Below are 26,325 nucleotides of genomic sequence, written 5' to 3' on the forward strand. Positions count from 1 at the left end.
CAGCACAGAACTCCTGCTGTTCCCGAATAACCAATGGGGAAGACCCAGCGTTAATCCTACGGGGAAATCTTTGCGAGAACAACACTGGCTTGAGAAGGGAGGCATGAAAGGTGTTGGCAATCTTGAGGGAATTGGATAACAAGAGGCGAAAGGCCACCGGATTAACCCTCATGACAATTCGAAAGGGACCAATATACCTAGGCCCTAACCTCGCCGAAAGTTTGTGAAGTTTAATATTACGGGTGGACAACCACACCCAGTCACCAACTTTAAACTGACAAGGGCGTCTGGATCTGTCAGCGAACACCTTTTCTCTAAAGGCTGCCGCCTTGAGAGCCTTATGAGTTCTTCTCCAAATAACTTTGAGGCGAGAAACGGAAGAACGGGACCTGGGGGCTTCATGTCCTAAGGAATTGGCCCGGGGATGAAAACCATATACCACAAAGAAGGGTGAAGCTTTCGAGGCAGAATGATACGCGTTATTATATGCAAATTCTGCTAATGGTAAGAAGCTGACCCAATCATTTTGCAATTTGGACACAAAACACTGCAAGTATTGTTTGAGTGACTGATTCAATCGTTCGGTTTGTCCGTTAGACTGTGGGTGAAAGGCAGAAGTTAAACTGGTCTTGACTTTAAGAGAGTTAAAAAAGTCTCCAAAACCGTGCTTGAACTGTGGACCTCGATCGGACACAATATCGTGGGAAATCCGTGGAGTCTGAAAATGTGTTGCAAAAACAACCTGACCAACTCCTTTGCAGACGGCAATTGTTTCAGAGCCACAAAGTGTGCCATCTTGGAAAACCTGTCGATGATGACCCAAATGACTTGACACTGGGAAGACACAGGTAACCCAACTATGAAATCCATGGCCAAGTGCGACCAAGGCCTAGAAGGGATGGATAAGGGCACAAGGACCCCAAGAGGCCTGGACTGAGGAACCTTATGTTGGGCACAAACTGGACCCGAAAACACAAACTCCCTGGTGTCCCGTGACATACCCAGCCACCAGACAATATGGGAGAGAAGGTCTAACGTCTTGACAATTCCTGGATGACCCACAATTTTGGAATCGTGCAACTCAGACAATACCTTGCGTCGCAAAGACTCAGGAACAAACAGTCGAGCGGTTGGGGTTTGGGTAGGAGCCTGACTCTTGGCCTGATGAATCAGACCCTCCAAGGTCTGGTTGATCCCAGCATGGATACAGGATGCTGGCACAATAGGGATCTTGCTAATCCTGTTCTCGTGTTGGGGAAGAAAAGAGCAAGAAACAGCGTCAGCTCGAATGTTCTTTGAACCTGGTCTATAAGATATTAAAAAATTAAACCACATAAAGAACAGAGCCCAACACGCTTGCCGAGCATTGATCCTTTTGGCTGTTTAGATATATTGTAAGTTTTTGTGGTCAGTAAGAACTAAAATCTGATGAACAGCTCCTTCTAACCAGTGACGCCACTCATCAAAGGCCCACTTAACAGCAAGTAACTCTCTATTTCCAACATCATAGTTGGCCTCGGCTGGAGAAAATATTCTCGACATGTATGCACAGGGGTGTAACTCCAGAGACTCAGGATCTCTTTGGGATAAAACTGCTCCGGCCCCCACCTCGGAGGCATCCACCTCCACTATGAAACGGAGATCAGGGTAGGGATGTTTCAGAACCGGAGCCGAAATGAAGGCCTGTTTTAACGCCTTAAAGGCCTGCTCTACTTGAGGGGACTACTTAGATGGATCGGCTCCCTTCTTGGTTAATGCAAACAATAGAAGAAAACTAATGAATAAAACGCCTGTAATAATTTGCAAACCTAAGAAATCGTTGGACCGCCTTCAAGTTGGTGGGTCGAGACCAATCCAAAATGGCCTGAAGTTTCTTGGGATCCATCTGAAACCCCTTGGTGGAAATGATGTAACCCAGAAATGATACCTGAGATACTAATTAGCATTTCTCGAGTTTTGCAAACAATTGATTTTCTCTTAATTTTTGCAAAACTTGTCTGACTTGGCTTCTATGCGAGTTTAAGTCTCGGGAAAAAAAATCAAAATGTCGTCCAAATAGATGACAACAAATTTGCCCAAAAAAATCACAGAGGACATCTTTAAACAGGTCTTGAAAAACGGCTGGGGCGTTGGAAAGGCCAAAAGGCATCACTAAGTACTCATAATGCCCAGTACTAAAAGCCGTCTTCCATTCGTCACCCTTGATTCGGATAAGATTGTAAGCTCCCCTGAGATCAATCTTAGTAAAGATGGTAGCTGACTGTAACTGATCAAAAAGTACCGAAATCAAGGGAAGTGGATACGTATTTTTAACCGTTATCTTGTTGAGGGCACGAAAATCTATATAAGGCCTGAGGGACCCATCCTTTTTGGCCACAAAAAAGAAACCGGCACTAAGGGGGATTTAGATGGTCGGATAAACCCCTTCTTGAGACTTTCTTGGACGTATTCATCGATTGCCTTAGTCTCAGGGATGGCCAAGGCGTACAATCTTCCCTTGGGCAAAGGAGCATTGGGAACTAACTTAATGGCACAATCATAGGAACGATGTGGTGGAAGACTGTCCGCTCTCCCCTTTGAAAACACATCAGAAAAATCTATGTAAGGAGAGGGGATCTCAGAGAGGGACACTGCAGCTAGAAACATAGGAATATGGACACACTGTTCGGAACAAAAAGGACTACAATGAGCAATCTCCCCCGAACTCCAGTCAATAACGGGATTGTGTTTCACTTACCAGGGGTGACCCAATACAACGGGAATGCCAGGGCAAGAAGTCAAAAGAAACGTAATCTCCTCTAAATTAAATAAACCAATGGTAAGCAGAACCGGGGGAGTCTGAAAAGAAATTGCCCCATTAGATAAGACATTCCCGTCTAAACCACGTAGGGTGATATCTCCCTTGAGTTTGAGAAAGGGAATACCCTAAGGAAATATCTAAGAAATTTCCCACAACACCACTATCCACAAAGGCGGTGTTGCACGCCGCCGTCCGGGCTGCAATGCACCCGGACGGACGGCGGATGCGGCTCAGAGTGACGTGGCCGGGGACGTTGCCGGGCAGCGTCCCAAGCCTCACTCTGAGACGGAGCGTCGGGACGTTGCCAGGCGACGGAGCGTCGGGACGTTGCCAGGCAACGTCCCCGAGCTTCCGCCCGGCGGCCGCGCGCGCCTGACGTCAGTCAGGTGGCGCGACTTTCAAATAAATAGCCGGCGTCTGCTGGGCACAGACACCATTTATAGCTTTCTGCCCAGCTTGCAGTTAGCACTCTACTCCGGTCCCCGGGGCTTCCTAGTCCTCGGTCCTTTTGTCCAGCTACTTGTTTCCTTTTAGACTTTCTCTCCCAGCCTTCCATGGAGTGTCCTGTTCAGTATCCTGCTTCAGCCAGCGTCCTGCTTCAGCCAGAGTCCAGCTTCAGCTTGAGCCTGCACTTGGCCCACACTCTCCATCTACTCGTGGGTCACGTAAGTGCTCCAGTGGAGCCTTGGTCTTTATTTCTATATCCGGTGGCCCGCCGTGGCCGTGCCCCTTCGTGGGCTCATTATTCTCTTTCCATCCGTATCCAGTGGTCCGCCGTGGCCGTGCCCTTTCGTGGGTTCATTATTATCATCAGTAATTTAATCCCTCTTTTCCTCTGGTTCTTTCTCTCTTTTGTCATCAGTAGTATCTTTCAGGCAGGGAGTGTCCCCTTCTGTTGTCCTTGCTTTGGGGAGTCGCTGTCCCTGTGGCATATCCTGCTGGAGACTCCTCTTCTGGTCCACTTGTGTCTAAGACGTGGTCGCATCCCGGTTTGGCCAGGTGCCGGCAGTCAGGGGTCAACTCTCAGCTAGGCCCGGTAGTTAGTGGTCCTCTTGGGTACCCTTTGGCGATCGTCTACCCCTTGTCAATTCCTAAGACCTGGCTGCATCGGGGTCGGAGCGGGCCTAACTCGCTCCTTCAGACGCGGCGGCCACAGGTGAAGCCTAGCTCTGCAGGGGTTTACCATCTGCCTCAGGGACTCAATAGAGTTAGAGTAGCATCCGCTGTGGCCGTCCTAACCGGCGGTCCCGGCTACAGGCTCACGCCTGACTTCCTGTCCTCATCAGCCACCAGTAACTCCCTGAGCCCCAGTGGGCAGCGTAACATTATAACCGGCCAGAAAAAGACAGACTATATTGGGTCTTATATCTGTTTTTGTAAAATTGATGGGTGATTTTGCATTATGAGTACTACTCCCCAGACCTTCTCTGATCATCTCCAGGGGCTTACTCAGATGGTGCGGGAATTGTCTTTAAAAGTAGCATCCCAAGAGCAAAGGATGCGGCCCCCAGAGTCAGGGGGTTCAGAACCTACCAGATCGGTTCTCTGGGGATCGCAAAACATTTTTTAATTTCCAAGAGAGCTGTAAGCTGTATTTTCGGCTCAAGCTACGCTCCTTCACATCCGAGGCCCAGCGTATTGGTCTTGTAATATCGTTACTCCAGGGTGACCCCCAGACCTGGGCCTTTGGACTGCCTTCAGACAGCCCAGCCTTGACCTCGCTGGACAATTTCTTCAGCTCCCTGGGGTTATTGTATGATGATCCCGATCGTGAAGCCTCAGCAGAGACTCATCTTAGAGCCCTTAAGCAAGGGAAGGATCCAGCTGAAGCTTATTGTACTGAGTTCCGCCGATGGGCAAATGATTGTGGATGGAATGATCCGGCACTACGCAGCCAATTTCGTTGCGGTCTGGCGGACGAAATTAAGGATTGCCTTATTCAATATCCAGCACCTAGAACTCTGGACAAACTAATGGAACTAGCCATTAAAATTGACCGTCGCCTCCGTGAGCGGAGGTCCGAGTGGGGCTCTCTCACTCGGGTTGTTCTCTATGTCCCCGTGACCCCTAAGGAAAGCGAGGAACCCATGCAACTAGGTGCAGCTCGCATTTCCCCAGAGGAAAGGGCTCGCCGACTTAGCTCGGGCCTTTGCTTATACTGTGGTTGTAAGGGCCACATTCTGCGAAACTGTCCCAATAGGCCAGTAAAAGGTCGGGCCAAGTGAACGAGGAGGGGGTTCACTTTGGCCTTCAGTTGTTTTCCTCTCTAGACTCGTTATTAGTACCGGGGTGTATATCCTTTCAGGGTTATAATTTTTAAGGGTCAGTATTCATCGATAGCGGCGTGGCAGGTAACTTTCTAGACTCTGCCATTGCCGAAAGTTTGGGGATTCCCCAGCTCCAGCTTCCTATTCCCATTACCCTACGGGGTTTAGATGGTGCTGTACTCTCCAATGGGGCCGTCTCATTTCAGACTCCGCCCGTGCGGATGACCATTGGGCTTTTTCACCAGGAGGAGATAACCTTCCTGATAACCTCGTGTCCTTCGGTGCACATTGTGTTGGGTTTCCCCTGGTTGAAGAAGCACAATCCCATCATTGATTGGAACCTTGGGGAGATTGCCCATTGGAGTCCCAATTGTCAGCAACAGTGCCTTCATATTTCACTCCCGGTAAAATCCACTTCGTTAGCAGGGGTTCTCGTTCCCTATCAAGATTTTTTAGACTTTTTTTTCACACCGGTCATACGATTGTGCCATCCAATTAGTCCCTAACGCTCCCTTGCCCAAAAGCAGCCTTTACGCCTTGTCCGTCCCTGAGACAAAGTCTATGGATGAGTACATCTAAAAGAGAGTCTTTCCAAAGGTTTTATTCGGCCCTCTAAATCTCCTCTCAGTGCCGGTTTCTTTTTTGTGGCCAAAAAAGACGGTTCATTGGGGCCTTGCATAGATTTTCGTGCCCTCAACAAAATTACGGTTAAGAACACCTATCCCCTTCCTTTGATTACGGTTCTGTTTGACCAACTACGATCCGCGACCATATTCTCCAAAATAGATCTGAGAGGGGCCTATAACCTCATTAGAATCAAGGAAGGGGACAAATAGAAGACGGCATTCAGTACTCAGACGGGGCAATATGAGTACCTGGTAATGCCGTTCGGCCTCTCCAATGCCCCAGCCGTCTTTCAGGATTTGATCAACGACGTCCTTTGGGAATTCTTGGGCAAGTTTGTAGTTGTCTACTTAGACGATATTTAATTTTTTTCCCGAAACTTAGAGTCGCATAGAGCACAAGTGCGCCAAGTTCTGCAGAAACTGCGGGATAACCAGTTATTCGTGAAGCTAGAAAAATGCGAATTTGAGGTGACCCAGGTTTCTTTTTTGGGATATATAATCTCTTCCCAAGGGTTCCAAATGGACCCCAAGAAATTGCAAGCCATTGTGGATTGGGTCCGGCCCACTAACTTAAAGGCAATCCAGCGGTTTCTTGGGTTCGCCAATTATTATAGGCGTTTTATCCATGCCTTTTCATCCATCGTGGCACCGTTGGTGGCTCTGACCAAAAAAGGGGCGGATCCATCAGTATGGAGTCCTCAGGTTGAACAGGCCTTTAAGTCTTTGAAGCAGGCCTTCATTTCGGCCCCGGTCCTTAAGCATCCCAATCCCGAGCTGCCGTTTATTGTAGAAGTCGATGCCTCTGAAGTAGGGGCTGGGGCGGTTCTCTCGCAGAGAGATCCTGAGTCATTACAATTCCACCCTTGTGCCTACATGTCCAGAAAATATTCTCAGGCAGAGTCCAATTATGATGTAGGCAACAGGGAATTACTTGCCATCAAGTGGGCCTTTGACGAGTGGCGACAGTGGCTGGAAGGTGTGGCCCATCAGATTCTTGTCTTGACTGACCATAAAAACCTACAGTACATCGAGTCAGCCAAAAGACTGAACGCTCGCCAAGCCCGGTGGGCCCTCTTCTTTATGCAATTTAATTTCATCATTTCGTATAGACCTGGATCTAAAAACATCAGAGCAGATGCTCTTTCTAGATGTTTTCTTCCTCAACAGGAGAGTAGAGTCAAGTTGGGGCCCATCGTTCCCACATCCTGTATTCATGCTGGGGTGAGTCAAACCTTGGAGGGTCTTCTCCGTCAAGCTCCAGCCCAAACACCGGAGAACAGGTTGTTCGTTCTTCCATCACTAAGACACATAGTTTTGGCAGAATGCCATGACTCCAAGATTGCTGGTCATCCAGTAGTATATAAGACACTTGCTCTTCTGTCTCGTGTGGTCTGGTGGCCAGGGACAACAAAGATTTTGTGTTGTCTTGTCCGAATTGTGCCCGACATAAGGTTCCACGTTCTCGACCATTAGGAGAATTGTTGCCCCTGTCCGTTCCCTGCTGGCCTTGGTCTCATTTGGCCATGGATTTCATTGTTGGTCTTCCGATCTCGTCCCATTGTCAGGTCAGCTGGGTCGTCATCGATAGATTTTCCAAGATGGCACACTTTGTGGCCTTAAGACAGTGACCCTTGGCTAAGGAACTGGCCACCTTGTTTCTTCAGCACATTTTTCGGTTGCATGGGTTGCCCAGTGATATCATGTCCGACTGTGGTCCACAGTTTGTGGCACAGTTCTGGAGATTGTTTAGTGCAGCTTTAAAAGTAAAGACCAGTCTCACTTCTGCGTTTCATCCACAGGCCAATGGGCAAACGGAACGTCTCAATCAGTCTCTCAAACAGTACTTGAGGGTCTTTGTTTCCAAACTGCAAAATGATTGGGTCAATTTCCTGCCATTAGCTGAATTTGCGTATAATAACGCACATCATTCGGCCTCTAAGACCTCACCCTTCTTTACGGTCTATGGATTCCATCCACGGGCTAACTCTTTGGGACCTGATGCCCCCGGTTCTTCGTCATCAGCTGCCTCTCGACTCAGAGTCATATGGAAAAAGGTCCATTTGGCCCTTAAAGAAGCTTCTCTCAGAGAGAAGGTATTTTCTGACAAATCTAGACGTCCTTGCCCTTTCAAAGTTGGTGACTGGGTGTGGCTATACACCCGTAATATAAAGCTTCACCAACCATCGGCGAGATTGGGGCCTCGGTTCATTGGTCCTTTCCAGATTGTCAGGAGGGTTAATCCAGTAGCGTTCCGTCTTTCCCTACCTAAATCCCTCAGAATTTCAAGTACCTTCCATACTTCGCATCTCAAGCCAGTGGTTTTTTCACAAAAATTTCTTCGCAGATTGAGGAATGGCTCTGCCCCGGTGATGGTGCAGGGGCAACAGGAGTTCTGTGTGGAGAAAATCCTTGATTCCAGACTCATGAGAGGTTCTTTGCAGTTTCTCGTACACTGGAGGGGGTTCGGCCCCGAGGAGAGGTCTTGGGTTTCGGATAGAGACTTGCATTCGCCCAACCTGAAAAGGGTTTTCTTCTGACAATTTCCCAACAAACCCGGTGGAAAAGGGTTGTTAACCCTTCCTCAAGGGGGGGTACTGTTGCACGCCGCCGTCCGGGCTGCAATGCACCCGGACGGACGGCCGATGCGGCTCTGAGTGACATGGCCGGGGACGTTGCCGGGCAGCGTCCCAAGCCTCACTCTGAGACGCGAGCGTGCGCGCCTGACGTCAGTCAGGCGGCGCAAATTTCGAATAAATAGCTGCATATGCTGGGCACAGACGCCGGTTATAGCTTTCTGCCCAGCTTGCAGTTAGCACTCTTCTCCGGTCCCCGGGGCTTCCTAGTCCTCGGTCCTTTTGTCCAGCTACTTGTTTCCTTTTAGACTTTCTCTCCCAGCCTTCCATGGAGTGTCCTGTCCAGTATCCTGCTTCAGCCAGCGTCCTGCTTCAGACAGAGTCCAGCTTCAGCCTGAGCCTGCGCTTGGCCCACACTCTCCATCTACTCGTTGGTCACGTAAGTGCTCCAGTGGAGCCTTGGTCTTTATTTCTATATCCAGTGGCCCGCCGTGGCCGTGCCCCTCCGTGGGCTCATTATTCTCTTACCATCCATATCCAGTGGTTCGCCGTGGCCGTGCCCTTTCGTGGGTTCATTATTATCATCATCAGTAATTGAATCCCTCTTTTCTTCTGGTTCTTTCTCTCTTTTGTCATCAGTAGTATCTTTAAGGCAGGGAGTGTCCCCTTCTGTTATCCTTGCTTTGAGGAGTCGCCGTCCCTGTGGCATATCCTGCTGGGGACTCCTCTTCTGGTCCACTTGTGTCTGCGACTTGGTCACATCCCGGTTTGGCCAGATGCCGGCAGTCAGGGGTCAACTCTCAGCTAGGCCCGATAGTTAGTGGTCCTCTTGGGTACCCTTTGGCGATCGTCTACCCCTTGTCAATTCCTAAGACCTGGCTGCATTGGGGTCGGAGCGGGCCTAACTCGCTCCTTCGGACGCGGCGGCCACAGGTGAAGCCTAGCTCTGCAGGGGTTTACCATCTGCCTCAGGGACTCAACAGAGTTAGAGTAGCATCCGCTGTGGCCGTCCTAACCGGCGGTCCCAGCTACAGACTCACGCCTGACTTCCTGTCCTCATCAGCCAACAGTAACTCCCTGAGCCCCAGTGGGCAGCATAACAGGCGGTACAAGAAAAATGTTTCTCCTGAAAAGAAATGCGACAAGGAGCTAGTAAAGAATCGTGAGAGGAAAAAAAGTTGATGGCCTAAGTGAACCCTCTCCTCATTCACTTGGCCTGGGCTTTTACTGGCCTAACAGGACAGTTATGGAGGAGGTGTCCTTTACCTCCACAATACAAACAAAGGCCGGCACTAAACCGACGGGCTCTTTCTTCTAAAGAGATATGAGACGCCCCTATTTGCATAGGTTCTTTGCTATCCTCGGGAACCAGGGAAACAAATGGAAGAGGGCGTACTTGTGCCCTCCGCTCAGATCTCCGCTCATGGAGACAATGGTCAATTCGGATCGTTCAAAGAGGTGGGTGCTGGATACTGGATTAGACTATTCTTTATGGCGTCTGACAGCACACAACGAAATTGACTTCGTAAAGCAGGGTCATTCCATCCGCAGTCATTTGACCAACGGTGAAATTCCGTACAATAAGCCTGTGCTGGGTCCTTTCCCTTTTTAAGGGCCCGAAGATGGGTCTCTGCAGAGGCCTCTCGGTCGGGATCATCATAGAGAAGGCCTAGTGAACAAAATAAATTCTCTACTGATGACAGGGCTGGACTGTCTGAAGGGAGGCCGAATGCCCAGGTCTGAGGGTCTCCCTGCAGAAGTGACATCACTAATCCCACTCGCTGGGACTCTGAGCCGGAAGACCGCAATACAGCTTGCAGCTCTCACAGAAGTTAAAGAAACCCCGAAAAACGGTCCGGCAAATTTACTTTGGGTTCCAGTACCCCTGGATCTGGGGGCCGAATCCTCTGCTCTTGAGAGGCCACTTTTAACTAGAGATTTACTCGGATTTACCCGGAAGTCAATACGGGATCTTATTGGCTATCCAGCTGTCACATGTTTTGGAGCAAAAACATGTGACAACATATAGCCAATAAGATCCCGTTTTGACTTCCGGGTAGATCCGAGTAAATCCGGACCTGCACATCTCTACTTTTAACAACAAATCTAGAACCATGTGTGTCAACCCCTGGACCTGATCCAAAAACGTCTGGAGGGTGGTAGTCAATTCTCACAACACCAGAATAATTGCTATATAAACGATACTTTATATAACCTGTTTGGCCGGTTATAATGTTATGCCAGGAGGCTAGGTACAGGACTTCAGGCGTGAGCCCGTAGCCGGGACCGCTGGTTAGAACGGCCACAGCGAACCCTACACTCACTCTGTTGAGTACCTATGGCAGATGTCAAGCCCCTGCGAGCACTAATGTTCACCTGTGGCTCCCGAGTTCGAAGGATCGAGTTAGGCCCGCTCCAACCCCGATGCAGCTAGGTCTTATGTGGGGACAAAGGGCTAGCGATCGTCAGAGGTATGCCCAAGAGGTAAAACTAACTACTGGGCCTAACTGGAGATGACACCCTGTCTGCCGGCACCAGGCCAAGGACGGGGATGCGACCCAGTCGCAAACACAAGTGGAAGGGTGCGGGGAATCACCACCAAACCGAGACTGTAACAAAATAATGAAACCCCAAAACAACAGGAGCAAGAACAGGCACAATTCCCTGCCTGACGAGGACCCCCAAGGTGGGAGAGTCTAACAGAAATACTTAACCAGCCACACTGCTAGCAAAGTCCAGCAGGGCTGATGGAAAAGGCTTGGACTAAAGCCTAAACAAAAGAGATGGGCTTGGCAGCCAGAAGACAATAACAGAAATAAAGGGCAATCTGCCACAGAAATGATAAAGAAAATAACCAGGCTCCACTGGATCACTTACACTCACCTGGGAAGAGACTGGGAAGATCCAGGCACCAAGAGGTCCAAACCAGGGCAAGCAGGAGCAGGCAACCCGGAGCAGGATCCAGGACCGGTATCAGCTGAGTAAGAACTATAACCGGCACCATGTTGACTGCATCCATCCCTTAAAAAGGATGGAGCAGCCAATCCACGGCCGCCGCCATGACCAGCCCCCAGCCTAAATTACATCAGGTGGCCGAGCGTGTCCCTCGGCGTCCCCTGTTGCCCGGCAACCGCTGAGCGGCTGCAGGGGAACGCCGAGAGCTGAATGACGCGCTTCCCCGCTGGGCGGAAGCCGCGTCATCCCACCGGGCGGAAGTGACGCGTGGACACTCGGTGGTGCCGGGCGGAAGTGCCGTGTGCACCCTCTGTGCACCGGCCCCCCGCCGCCGGGTGTCTGCGGCCCTAACACAGGGTCCCTGGGTGAACAGGCTCAGCAACTTGCACAGTCGCCGAGCCTGGGGTCGTACAGCAGGTTGGATGGGTGTCGCACATGATAACCCCCAGCATTTCCTGGGCATTCCCATGGGATTGTTGGTGGGATGAGGTGTGCCAGGTGGGTGTCTGTTGTCACATAACGTCAGCCGCCCGCCCTGTCGTCATCCGGAAGCCCGTAAATATCTCCACTGACTCATATTTGTGAGCCCTGGAGAAATCATTTGATGGTCGGCGACCATCTAATGATTTTTCCAGCTGCAGGCACATCGCACATGTGAGGGGATATGTCTTCATGACACCCCGGTGTGCATTCGCCGGGGTGGCGATACAATGAGCTTTGCAGTTTACCAAGTCAATTAGAATCAGGGCCACTGATCGTAGTTACTATCAGACATTATGCTACATATATGTGTCAGTTGTGAAAATGTGCCTAGAATGCTGATACTACAATTAAGTATAATTTAGTCAAACAGAAGCAGGAAGCCAAAATATTCAGAGTAGGAATTGTCGCCAGGTAAAGGAGCTGCAACTTTTTTTTAACTCTGTCCATGTACATTAGTGATATACACAACATATTAGTGATAGACACACAACAAATCTTTCTAATAGCAACCAGATTTCCTGTGGCTTTGCAGGTAATACAAAGGATACAGTTCTGTAGCATACCTTCCAACTGTCCCGCTTACCGTGGGAACGTCCCGATATTCGGGGACGTTCCCACGTCCCGCCCGGGGCCGCCATTGTCCCGCGGTGGGGGGGACAGTTGGGAGCCCCCCAGCCTGTCAAGAATGCGCCCAGCGTCTATTCAGCGCCGACGAGTGGCGAAAACAGGGCGTGGCCGGAGTTCGCGTCACCCCGCGAGGCCACTCCCCCTTTTCTTGAGGTCGCGCCCCCTTTCCGGGAGCGTGCGCGGCTAAGCCGCGTGAGCGTCCCGACCTCCCAACTACAAAAGTTGGGAGGTATGCTGTAGCTTACGTTCAGCTTTTCAACTTTCAAATCATTTTTAGTTATGTCTTGGAACTATCATTGTGATGTTTGTTACTAGAGGTAAATGTCACACCAATATGCTGCTGATTTTGTTTATTTTGTGCCTTCTTTAGTAATGTGTATCCCTGGGGCTGCTGCATTAGTAAATGCATATATTCCTTATACACGTTATGTATATTTGGAAGGAGAGAAAATAACGTTCTATTGTAAAGATCAATACCGAACACCAGATGGGGAAGATCGTGGAGAGATTACATGCCTTCCTGGTGGAAATTTTCAGTCTGCAAAATGTTCCAGTAAGTACAATATCTTATTATGATTTTTTTTTTATGTACTGTAACAAATAATATTTAGAGATTCTGAGTTGCAGCAAAACCATTTATTTATTAGTACAAGATAAGTGTTTTCATGCCGTGCGTTCACACTATAAAATGACAATAGTACAGATCAGTCCCTTTTGCAGATTGGATGCATCTTAATTTTGACTACATCCTACAGATGCAGGATGGTGAGAAAAGTGGCAGTCTGATCATACTTTGTACCTGGTTCCTTTTAGGTGCCCAGAACTCATTGCCATGGGGTTGCACCAGCGCCACTGCCGAAACTGCAGGGTGGTCCTGCCATCTCTGTCCCTGCCAGTTCTGTCCCTGTGTCTCCGCTATCTCTGTGAGGACACTACCTGTGTGGGAATTTGACTATACCTGAGCAGAGGCTAACGGTGCCGGTGGTTTTCTGCCAGTGACCCCTCCAATCGGGATTTTGCGGCACCCGGCACGTCAGTCATGGCCCTCTGCCCAGGCTTCTCGTACAGGTGTTGCTTACACTGGAAGGAGCAGTAGACAGACAAGGTTTTAGCAGGTGCAGGTCACAAGGATAGCCGGTTCAGTAGCAAATAACAGATGGCTGGAAGTACACAAGGACTGAGCAGGTTCTTTGTCACAGGAATAAGCCAGGTCAGTACCAGATATCAGGGAGCGTAGTGCAGACAAGGATTAAGCAGGGCCGGCGCCACCACTAGGCAGCTCTAGGCATTTGCCTAGGGTGCCAGCACCTGGAGGGCGGCAGTTCGCCCCTCACCCCCAGCATGTGCAAATAGCTGGCAGCGTCGGCATCCCTGCAGTGCTGGAGTGGGCAGGGGTGTCTGTGCTGCGGGGGTACCTGCGGCGCTGTCACTGTGTATAAAGCTGCTGTCGGCAGCGGCGGCAGGGTCCCTGCAGTGAATAGAGAATAACTAGCGCTATGCGGTGGCGCGGGAAGCGCTTCTGATTTTGAAAACACTTGCCGCACGCTGATTGGCTGAGATTCTCTATTCACTGCAGGGACCCCGCCGCCGCTGCCGACAGCAGCTTTATACACAGTGACAGCGCCGCAGGTAACCCCGCAGCACGGACACCCCTGTCCGCTCCAGCACTGCAGGGACGCAGACGCCGACAGTTTTATAATACAGGTACCACCCCCTGGGCACCGGGGCGCCCCCACCCCGACTCGCCTGGGGCGCTCCGGTGCCTTGCACCGGCCCTGGGATTAAGCAGCTTCAGTTCACAGGGATAGCCAGGTCGGTAACAGTAAATCAGAAGGCTGGATACACACAGGTATAGTGCTGAATGGTGTGAGTACCTGAGACACAGGACAATAATTATACTGTGCAGGACTGAATGACCTCAGGTAAGATCTTGGAATCAACAAGCAGGAAACAGAAGCTGGATCGGCAAACTGAGAGTGGATCTCCCCAGGTACTGTGCAGATGGTGATTGCAGTCAGCTGTGTAAGCAGGTAACACTGGAGTTTGCAGGATGAACTTGGTAAGCTTGTATTTGCTAGATGGATATCAGCAGGATGATTACTTGCAGAGAAGTACTTAGCTGGAGTACAGGGAATTACAGCAACTGCAATTCTGGGCCAGATAACAGAATCTTTCACTTGCACATGAGAGACAAGGAACAGCATGTAGCTCAGAGAAGTAACACCTTGCTTCTGGCAGTGGTATCAGTGGGAATTCTCACAGGGAGTATCACAGCTGCAGGCGTGTGATAGGCTGCTGAGATCAGCTGGCATAGGTGATGTCAGAGTATCAGGTATTCACACAATATAAGCAGAGTGTGACACTCTGTGCCTGATCCCCACCATCTCTCTGTCCTTGCATCCTCGCAGTCTCTGTCTTCGCCATCTTTGTCCCTGAGTCCCTTTAGGGACAGAAACATAATGTGGCATAATGTGAATTTTGTCTCAATCTGGGTAAATTTTGACTTATTCCATGTGGCATAAATAGAATTTAGTCTCATTCCAGGTGGCATAATGTAAATTTTGGTGGTATAATGTGAACTTTAGCTCAATCTGGGTGGCATAATGTGTAAGGGGCACTAGTACTAGATAGTATAAGGGATCATACATTATGAACCATAATGTGTATTAGGGGATACAGATGGAGCACCACCATCTGTTGCGCCTGCAAGCCGAGGCGACCTGACTTGGCATGCTGTTCACCAGGACATGAATGTACAAACATCTCACACACACTCACTCGTACTTTGTGGTGAATATGGCACATTTGCGCCGTGATGAGCCAGGGAATTCGCTGGGAGCCGCTTAGATGGGAGTGGCTCCATCTGTATATGTGTGGTACACTACACTTAAGGACACGCATCTTTTGAGTGACCACACCCCTTTTAATGTAGCACACATGCATAATTACAGCCTTAATTTTTCCATACCCCACTCCAAAATTTCCACTTTGACCACTGCATTGCACTGTATACAATGCCTCCCACCACACAATATATGGAGTATAAGGTAATCCTTTCCAGAAAGACCACATCCCTTTCAGCAAGACCACACCCCATGCAGTTAGGTCATGCCCCTTTTATACTTATTTCATAATCAGAACTGGAACCACCAAATTACCAGTTATTGCTGTGCTCGCTGCCTTCCCCTGACAGCCTGTAGAGATCCTACAAGACATCTAGTGCCTATCTCCTTTATGAGGGCAACTATTTTTGCAGATTTCATGCCATCTGCAGAGACCCAGCCCCCAATCCCCCCCCCCCCCCCCCCAGACCCACTTACCAGGACCCAGCACTCCAGGCTGTGTGGGGGTAATACAAATATCTGTATATAAAAAAAGAGGTATATGGCTTTAATAGCACAATTGCAACAGACTTGGTGTGTTTCTGCATGTAAAATTTCAATGCCAGCATAACTATGACGTCCAGAACATGGTGCTCTCCTTCAAAAATCCCTGCTTATAAATGTTGAGCTAATAGTGTCAAATAGTTAAAAAAAAATGGTAATGGCTGCCAAGATAATGGGAAAATGTACTAAGGATAGGAATACAATATTTTGTAATCACAATTCTTAATACAAATGAATACGAATGCATACGGCTGTTTCAGCCCTATGCAAATTTGTGTTTCGGAGGGTAATTTACAAAGCAGTCAGATACGACTGCTTTGTAAACCTCCGATGTTGTATTCATTCGTATCAGCAGTCATATATACGGCCGCTAATATGAATTCGTATAGGCAGCCTGCACGGATCGGTCAGATCCGTGCAGGCTGCAATGTGTAAAAAAAAAATAGAAAAAAAAATAAAAAAATAAAAAACGGAGTGGGGTCCCCCCCACAGCTGTAACCAGCACCAGACTGAAAGAGCCGGGGCTGGTAATAAAAAATCAGTAAACCAACCATATAGGGGTTCCCCGATTTTTTTTAAAACTAGCCCCAGGCCCAACCAGCCAGCAGGATAATGCCACAGCCGGGGACACTTATTATATAAAGTCCCGCGGCCAAAGCATTAACCCTACCGACCAGTCAGCCTGGCCATGGATCCTGGGGGAGTCCCCCCTCCAGGACTTACCTGACCAGGCTGAAGCCTGGTGCTGTCCCCGGTGACCCTGGGCTGTGGTCACCAGGCTGATTAAGTGTAAAAAAATAGAATAAACTATTGTCTAATACTGTGGAACTATGAGTCCCAGCAAGCCTCCCCGCATGCTGGGACTTGGAGAACCACAAGTCCTAGCATGCGGGGCATTAAAGGGCCCGCTGGCACTTTTTTACACTGACACCTGCACGGATCTGACTGATCCGTGCAGGCTTCTGCCAAATACGCCAGGAAAAGAAAGTGTATTTTCCTGGCGTATTTGGCCAGCAATAATGCCCACACCAGTAGCCCACAGTAGTAGGAATGCCTATACATAACGCCCACACCAGTTGCCAAAAGTAGTAGCACTGCCTATACATAACGCCGCCGGAAGGGGATGCACGCGCACAAGATGTACGCGCATCCTCTTTCAACTGGAGCTACCCCTGGGTTCCCGCCGCCTCATCTCCACCCACCATCGTCGTCCCCCACCTCCCCACTCTTCCCCCTAAAAATGCCCATCTCCTTGAAGCGACGGGCAGGGTTCCCATCCTCCGCCGAATAGGAAACTGGTACGGACGTGCGTGTGGGACGATCACGCATCCCAGTCAGATGTAGCGTCCACTCGCCACCGGGGGTGGTCTGGCGAGCACTGGCGATGGATCTGTACGTATCGCCCATGCCAGTTGCCAACAGTAATAGCGCTTTATTCTCCCACCACACACATATTCACTCACAGTGCCAGCACAAAATAAATCCACCCCCTACACAAACACACACACACACAAACACACACTCCCCCTGCCATCTCTCATTAAGCCTCCCCCCCACACACACATATACACACACTAGACATACATTACCCAACTCCATTCAATATTTCAAAAAAATATAATTGATCTAAATAAATATTTTTTCTCTTTAACCAATTTTTTTATTTGCCTAAATCTTGGGGTATTTTTGTCTTATTGAGACTATTAATTCAATGAGATCACAATAACCACAGTGACTTATTCCATACAGAGGGCCTGATTAATGTCAAGTAAAGCAAAAAGCAAGCAACTGGACAACTGGTATAACTCACCCCACACACATTAACCAGTACCTTTAATAAACTTTCCTCCCAACTGTCCCAATGTTCACAGGACAGTCCTGTTTTTAGGGGTGTCCCGCAGTGGTAAGTTGGGAATTCCCCTCTCACTCACATGCACACAGCATCTATTTGTGGGAGATAGAGGAACTAGGGCATGTCAGCAGTTCACAGAGTACTAGGTATGAACCCAGAGAGATGAAAATGGCAGCAAGGCTTGCTTAAATGTCATTCACACTAAAGCTGTGTACACACAATGGGCCTTATTCTAGTTCACTCTTTCTGACAAAATCCTTCTTAGATGGACAAAACCATGTGCACTGCAGGGGGGCAGATGTAAAATGTGCAGAGAGAATTAGATTTGGGTGAGTTATTTTGTTTCTGTGCAGGGTAAATATTGGCTGCTTTATTTTTACACTACAATATAGATCTTACTTTGAAGTAAAACCACACCCAAATCTCATTCTCTCTGCACAGGTTACATCTGCCCCACCTGCAGTGCAATGTGATTTTGACTTACAATGTTGACTTTATAGTCAAAATTGTACAGTAGGTTAGCCAAAATGGCAAAGGAATTTTTAGTGAAAAATGCACACTCAAAAGGGGATCAGGGGTGGGTGAGATGGGATAGGTGGATACTGTATGTCAACCAAGGCCCAATCCTAGGAGCATATCCCCATCCCCTTTTTGGGGGTCCTCACTGTATCCATATTTAAATAAAAGTATTTATTGACCACACCATGCATCAGTCATTTTAATAAGATGAGACACATATCCCATACACCAACCACCACATCACTTTACATATGTGCCTATCCCATCCCACCCATCACCTACCCCACCCCCTGATGCCATTTTAAGTGTGTATTTTCCACCCAATATGTCTGAGCATGTAGGGTTCTGAACAAACCCTAGAAGTTGCAGCACCAACCCAAGGTTAACCCTTCAAGCGATACCGTTGTGCAACCCAGTGAGGTCGGTATAGCAAGTAGAGATAGTCAAAATTGTCTTGCCTGAACAGTTTATGTGTACAGTGTATTTGACCATAGACCAAATATCACAGTCAGATTTGTAAGTGAATATAGTTGAAATAGCATAGTCAAAATCGTCCATGAGCCAGAATTGCATTGTGTGTGCACAGCCTAAGCCACACTTATTTTAATGACCACACCTTCCTTTTCGAGCACCAGTGCAGCATCGTCATGCAGGATTCCAGATTCTTTAAGCCAAAATGTTCAGAGGTAAGATTAAAGGATAAACACTATAAGCAAGAAGTACTCAGCCTTGAAAAGTGATAAAATGGAGAGTGATAAACCACCAATAGGTAGATGGAATGTAGGTATTCTTTTAAAAGTGTGTATCTTGCATGAATATGCCAATTTTGACGGTTTTTCCAAATTCTCTGTGTTGACTATTGAATTTTGTAATAAAAGTTAGATTAGGTTTTTGATCCTTGGGTTTATTTATATATGTAAGCATGGATGGCCTGTCTTTATCCTTAAGGGACAGAATGGTTTTGTCTATGTTTTCTTCATTATATCCCTTTCCTATTAAGAAATTCATCATAGAGGAAAGCTTGAATTTCAAAGACTTTCAATTCTGAACAATTTATTTGTATGTGTTATAATTGTCCTGATGGTATAATTTGTAGCCATAATCGATGGGAGTTAATGGAAGTAAAGATGTAAGTGTTCGGCTTTATGTAATATCTGGGCTCCCGTTTTTCTTATGAGACCGCATCCCCTCGCGGGGCTCGCTGCGCTCGCCACGCTTCGGGCACGGTGGCTCGCTACGCTCACCACACTATATAAAATCAACTCCATGCGTAATTGGATAGTAGGGGTATGAAAAAATGGGGTGCATTTAACATGGGAGCCCAGATAATACATAAGTACCAAGTGTTCTTATATGTTGGAATCTTTTTTGGTATGGAATTTTCGGTCTTTGTCATATATACAGAGATCCAGAAAGTGTATTTCCATTGGATTAATATCAAAGGAAAGTTTGTTGTTCAGAAGGTTGGTGTTCAGGCCATCGCAGAAATCCTTTAGGTCGGTTTCGCTTCCATTCCATATAAAAAGGACATAATTGATGACAAATTGTAGTTTCCTCCCACCAGCCCATAAATCGTTTTGTATAGGCAGGTGCAGATTTTTTGCGGTGCCCTGAACTTGGTTATAAAACGACTCTTTAAACCAGAAGAAATTGTGCGTTAAAATGAAATGAATAGCATCTTGACGAAAAGTTTTTTTTATTTTCTTCTACACCGCCCAGTTCCAAAAAATATTCAGATGCAGATTAATTTATTGTCATTGAACCATGGCAGGACAACAAAATTATGTTTTAACATCTGTCCGTAGTCCAGTATACATCAACAAACACTTAGGGCCTTATTCTAGTTCACTCTTTCTGACAAAATCCTTCTTAGATGGATAACACCATGTGCACTGCAGGGGGGGGGGGGGGGGGGCAGATGTAAAATGCATAGAAAATTAGATTTGGGTGAGTTATTTTGTTTCTGTCCAGGGAAAATACTGACTGCTTTATTTTTACACTGCAATGATCTAACTTTGAAGTAAAACCCCACCCAAATATAATTCTCTCTGCACAAGTAACATCTGCCCCACATGCAGTGCACATAGTTTTGTCCATCTAAGAAGGATTTTGTCAGAAAGAGTGAACTAGAATAAGGCCCTTAATTACAATACATAAAAACTATTACAGTACATAAAAAACTGTTACAATCACTGACCTGTATTTAATGCTAAAACAGCTGAAGGAAAGAAACTATTCCTCATTCTGCTAGTCCTGTTTCTAAAACATCTAAAATGCTTGCCAGATGGTAAAAGTGTAAATAAACCCTGCGCTGTATGCGTCAGATCCTTTACAATACTATGTGCATGGTGCATACAGCGTTTCCAGCTTTCCACTGATGGAAGTGTGTTCCCTACAATCCACTTGGCTGTTTTAACTACTCTCTGTAGCATCTTACGGTCCTGTATTGTACAATACCCATACCAAACTGTCACACAGTTGGTAAGGATACTCTCTATCGTACAGCGGTAGAAATTCATCAATATACTTGTTGACAAATTATGTATTTTTAGCACCCTTAGAAAAAAAAGGCGTTGATGGGCCTTCTTTACTAAACCCTTTGTGTTAACTGACCAAGAAAGGTCCTCTGAAATGTAGGTACCTAAAAACGTAAAACTCGGGACCCTTTCTATCTCCATCCCGATTATCTGGATAGGAACAACCTGCTTGCTTTTCTTCTTCCTGAAGTCAACAATGATCTCCTTTGTTTTACTAATATTAAGTAACAGATTGTTGTCACCACACCAAACAGCAAGAGATCGTATCTCCTCCCTATATGCTGTTTCATCATTATTATTAATGAGACCTATTAGTGTTGTGTCATCTGCAAACTTAATATTAGTATTGGATTGATGAACTGGTTTGCAATCACAAGTAAAAACAGAATACAGAAAATGACTTAGCACACAGCAAGGCGGCACCCCTGTATTTAGTATAATGGGTGTAGAACTATTGGATCCTGATCTATCAACCTGCATTCTGTTAGTCAAAAAATCCGCAATCCAGGAGCACATAAAACTAATAATTTCCAGCTCAGATAGTTTGATAACCAACCAAGCCGGAATCACCGTATTGAATGCTGAACTAAAGTCCACAAACAATAAGTCTAGCATATGTATTGTTTTTGTCTAAATGAGATAACACTGAATGTAGCAAGAAGGAGATAGCATCCTCCGTGCTCATATTCTTACGGTACGCAAACTGATGGATCCAACAAGGGGGAAAGACTGTCCTTCAAATGCGCCAAGACCACTGGTTCATAACTTTTCATAATAATCGGCGTAAGTGCCACAGGACGGTAGTCATTCAAACCTTTTGGGCTAGTTATCTTAGACAACGGGATAATAGCAGTACTCTTAAAGCATGATGTCACAGTTGACACAGACAAGGATAGATTGAAAAGGTCTGTAAAAACCCCTGCCAACTGCCCCGCACATACTCTAAGAGCACACCCTGGTATACCATCAGTTCCAGCCGACTTGCCCACATCAATCCGACCCAATGCTGCACCAACCTCCTTTGATGACAATACAAGAGGCTGACCACTTAAAGGCAATTTAGTTACCTTCTCACAGTTATCTCTATCAGAACGTGCATAAAAATAATTCACCATGTCTAAAAAAGAGACATCTGAGGATTCAACTGATTTTATGGCTATCTGATGTTTAATAATGGAAAACAAGGACCCTACATTGGCCGTAACCAATATATCACCACCTTCCCATTTTGTGGTTTCAATTATATTTATGATATTGATAGAATCCATAAAGGTAGGCTTTTATCTTCACTACCTTGGGTTGTGATGCATAAGCCACAAATTCAGATAGGTTAGCGGTGTACCGGCCACAATATGTCTCTCAGGTGGATTCTCTAAATTCTTATTAACTTTGGGTAGTAAGTAAAACATGGGCAGAGAATGGTTCGGGTTAATGACAAAATTGGCCTCATTTTCAGTGATGATGTTCTGATCCTTATATTGTGTGATCATGACCTAAAATCCTTTCTTAATCTTACTTCTCGGGTCTCCCCATAATAAAGCATAGGTGCTTCTATCATTTAACTGTTGAAGTGACTCTTTCTTAAAATCTCCTCGATCCATCAACACAATGCTCTCACCCTTACCTTTTTCAATTTATGTTTTATTCAGGCTATAACCCCTGGTGGAGTGTTGCCATAGGACAGGAACATCGTTTATCATCGCATAGCACTTCTCTGTGTCATTGTATCAGATATCTGTTACTATTACAGTTCTCTTTTGTCTTAACTGGACCCAGTTATAAGCAAATCATTAAATATATGTTGTATAGTGTATACGCAACTTAAGTTTCACCTCCTATTTTCAGGGGGATTGTGATGGGATCACAAGTGCTCAGTGTAGTAAACCACTCCTAAAATATCTAGTAGTACCTGAGTTGATATACCAGCAATCTCTTCCACTGTATATCTCCAGTTTCAGACTTTACAGCTCCAGACCCCACTGTGGTGGTTATTCAGACCGGATTGCTGGTCTGAGATTCTTCAAAGCCCAGCAATAATGTAAACGCTGCCCCTCCGTGGTCTCCCCCCACCCCTGTGCATGGCTGCAAAGACATTCTCAGCCATGCACACAATCATTTACCATCAAATGTATTCCCCCCCTGTGTGCAGCCACCAAGTAAGTCTAGACCTACTTGGTGCTGCAATGGCTGTGGGAAGAAGGTGGCCACTGCTGATGTTAGCGCTCCCAGAAAATGCCAGCATGCTGCCCCCAAAAGCCTGGCACCAGTCACTCAAGTTACGAATGGCCAGCACCAAGTGCATTCAAAGTTGTTTGATAATCACTCATGCTGTGAATTTGCAGCTGAGCGATCGTCTGAATAACACCATGTGTTTCTTCAATGTCCCCATGTCTCTCAAACCAGTATGTCGCCCTCCAGTTCCAGATCCCAACCACATGTCTCCAACTTCAGGTCCTTTATTTCTCTCCAATCCCCCTGTGTCTCTCAAGTCTCTATTTGTTTTTCAATTATTCCTATGACTTTTCTGCCTCCCACTATGATTTTCCCATCATACTAGGCCCCCTAGTGTTTCTTAAGAATCATTGCCTTAATGCCATTTCAACCTACACTGGAGGTTTTTGTTTTTTACTTTAGTCCCTTGTGTCTCTTGATCTTCATCCCTTGTGTCTCTTGAGCCTGGCTCATTACTGCCCTGTATACAAAACAGTACTGACATCTTGGATTCTTTAAAAAAAATATTTTAGGAATGTGGTAGTCAATTCACATTTTTGTTCACTGCAGTAAAAGTCCTTGATTTCTATGCTGCTTCCAACTATGTGGGGTGTGTAAGCAAGGATAGATATAAAACCTGGACTATTGGTGTGCATTGAGGATCTGTAAGATACAGATATACTGAGATACATAAACAACTCTTGTTACTTCTCAGGTACCTGCAAAATTCCACAACTTCAACATGGAACATATGAAGATAATGAAGAAAATAGAGCTGTACTGGAAGTTGGTGACTCTTTGTGGTATAGTTGTAATAACGGATATAAATCACCCAATAATAACATTTTTGACAGTGCAACATGTAAAATTAATGGATGGGATTTGATGCCAGAATGCAAAGGTATGTCTGATTTCTTTACAAAAATAATTTGATGCTTAATAAACTGATTATTTAATACATAGGCAGTAAATTATGAGCAAATGTAAACCTATATTAAATCATACACTATGGGCCTGATTCTGATCTGCTTACCAAGCAGTTGTCGTGCCGCCCTGGAGAATGCCCCCCCCCCCCCCCTATCATCTTGCAACCTTACGAGGGGATGCGCTATGAAAACATATCCTCTTGAATGTGCCCGCAGCAGGAGAAACCATTCGATGGTCAGCGAAGGAGACTGACTTCTATTTGCAGGCAGTGGAATGAAGACACGGCAGGCGGCTGACATCATATGACATCAGTCACCTGCCCCCGATACACTTCGTCCTGCCCACATCACCATGGGAACACCCAGCATTTCATGGATGCCCATTAAACGTTGCATATTCCCATGCCCCAGTGCCGCCACTAAACATATTTCATCTGCTTCAGTACACTCCTGCCAAGATGTTCATCATTCTAAGATATGTTTTTTCCTGCACTACCATTTATGCATTCTGTTGAATCATATCCTACAGTAAGTATTACAAATAATTCCTATTATTAGATACCATTGACTACAGTTCACATTGGGTTAAATGTATGAAGGGTCTTTATGGGGTAGACGTGTAATCAGCAGTGGCAGTTTTTACCTATGGTAAAATCCGCCACTGTAGTGAATCAGATGCAGTCGGTGAGACTGCACTGGCTTCACTGTGACTGGCAGTGACTTCCTATTGGAAGTCCTACCTGCCAATCACCCAAGGCAGTCTCACTGGTAGGTGTTCCCTCCCTCCAAGGAGCCTCTTTGGCTTCTATAGTGTGCAGATGAAGCAGCCCATAGAACCATGGTTAACCACATGTGCAGTGCCTACGTCGGTACAGAGCATGCGCCGGACCTTGTGCCTGTCATCTGTATTGTACAGGCAATGGGACACTTCTATGGGCTGTTGCCGAAGCAGCCCACAGAAGCTGACCGAATGCCCATCACAGAGGTCGGTACTGAGTATGCACTGGTCCCTGTGCCTGTTATCATTGTGCAGGTACATTGGTTTGCTCCAAAAGGAGCGTGGTACGCAGGGCCAGTGCTAGGGGGTTTGGCGCCCTCCTGCAAACTATAAATTTGCGCCCACCCAAGCTTTTCCAAGGGACAGCGGACACAAAAAGAAAAATGTGTGAACTCACAAGGAAGGGGAATGGCCACACAATAGTACTCCCACTCCAAATTACACCACATAGTAGCACAATATTATTCACCTTACACAGCTGTAACTAGCCATTTTGGTGCCATGAGTTAAAAAACAGGGAGAGTTCGCACCATATGAGCAAGCAAAAATGTAGGAGCGTGGCTCCATGGGGAAGGGGCGTGGTCACATAAAAATACCAATTACACCGTAATCCACATAACACATTATGCTTCACACCTCAATGGCCATTACACATTATACCACACACAGTAATGCAAATTATACATTATGCCACACATCATGATGCCCCTTACACAATATGCAGTACACCATAATGCCCATTACAAATTATGCCACACACTGTAATTCTCCTTACAAAATATGCCATGCACCATAATGCCCATATGACTGACACACATTATGCTACACATAATGCCCCGAGTACTCCTGGATATGCCCACATTTGAAGGGCTGCTTATTCATAACGCCCACACCAGTTGCCAACAGCAGTAGCACTGCCTATACACGTGCCCACACCAGTTTCCGACAGCAGTAGTGCTGCCTATACACGTGCCCACACCAGTTGCCGAAATTAATAGTGCTGCCTATAGACATACTCACACCAGTTGCTGTTATTAGTAGCACTGCCTATACACATGCCGACAGTAGTAGCACTGCCTGTGCACGTGCCCACACCAGTTTCCGACATTAGTAGTGCTGCCTATACATGTGCCCACACCAGTTGCCGACAGTAGTAGCACTGCTTATACACGTGCTCACACCAGTTGCCAACAGTAGTATCGCTGTCTATACACGTGCCCACACCAGTTGCTGACATTAGTAGCACTGTCTACACACATGCTCACACCAGTTGCCGACATTACCAGTGCTGCCTATACATGTGCCCACACCAGTTCCCGACATTAGGAGCACTGCCTATACATGTGCCCACACCAGTTGCCAACATTAGAAGCGCTGCCTACACATAATGCCCACACCAGTTGCCAACAGTAGTAGCACTGCCTATACACGTGCCCACACCAGTTGCAGACAATAGTAGCGCTGTCCACACACATGCTCACACCAGTTGATGACCTTAGTAGCGCTGACTATACACGTGCCCACACCAGTTGCCGACATTAGTAGCGCTGACTATACATGTGCCCACACCAGTTGCAGACATTAGTAGCGCTGTATACACACATGCTCACACCAGTTGTGGACATAAGTAGCACTGTCTAAACACATGCTCACACCAGTTGCCGACATTAGCAGTTCTGCCTATACATGTGCCCACACCAGTTGCCAACATTAGCAGCGCTGCCTATACATGTGCCCACACCAGTTGCCGACATTAGCAGCGCTGCCTACACATAATGCCCACAC

General features: G+C 47.0%; 1 protein-coding gene across 2 annotated transcripts in view; it reads left to right on the forward strand.

Annotated features, from left to right (window-relative positions):
- Positions 1–26,325, forward strand: part of CFH (complement factor H) — a 401,411-nt gene that overhangs the window by 68,514 nt on the left and 306,572 nt on the right. For both annotated transcript variants that reach the window (XM_083156807.1, XM_083156808.1), the window contains exons 9-10: positions 12,702–12,884; positions 23,552–23,737. In XM_083156807.1, coding sequence (XP_083012933.1) covers positions 12,702–12,884; positions 23,552–23,737 — 369 coding nt within the window. The remainder of the gene's footprint in view (positions 1–12,701; positions 12,885–23,551; positions 23,738–26,325) is intronic.

This window comes from Crinia signifera, chromosome 8 (assembly GCF_055691185.1).
Source record: "Crinia signifera chromosome 8, ASM5569118v1, whole genome shotgun sequence".
Classification (NCBI taxonomy): Eukaryota; Metazoa; Chordata; class Amphibia; order Anura; family Myobatrachidae; genus Crinia; species Crinia signifera.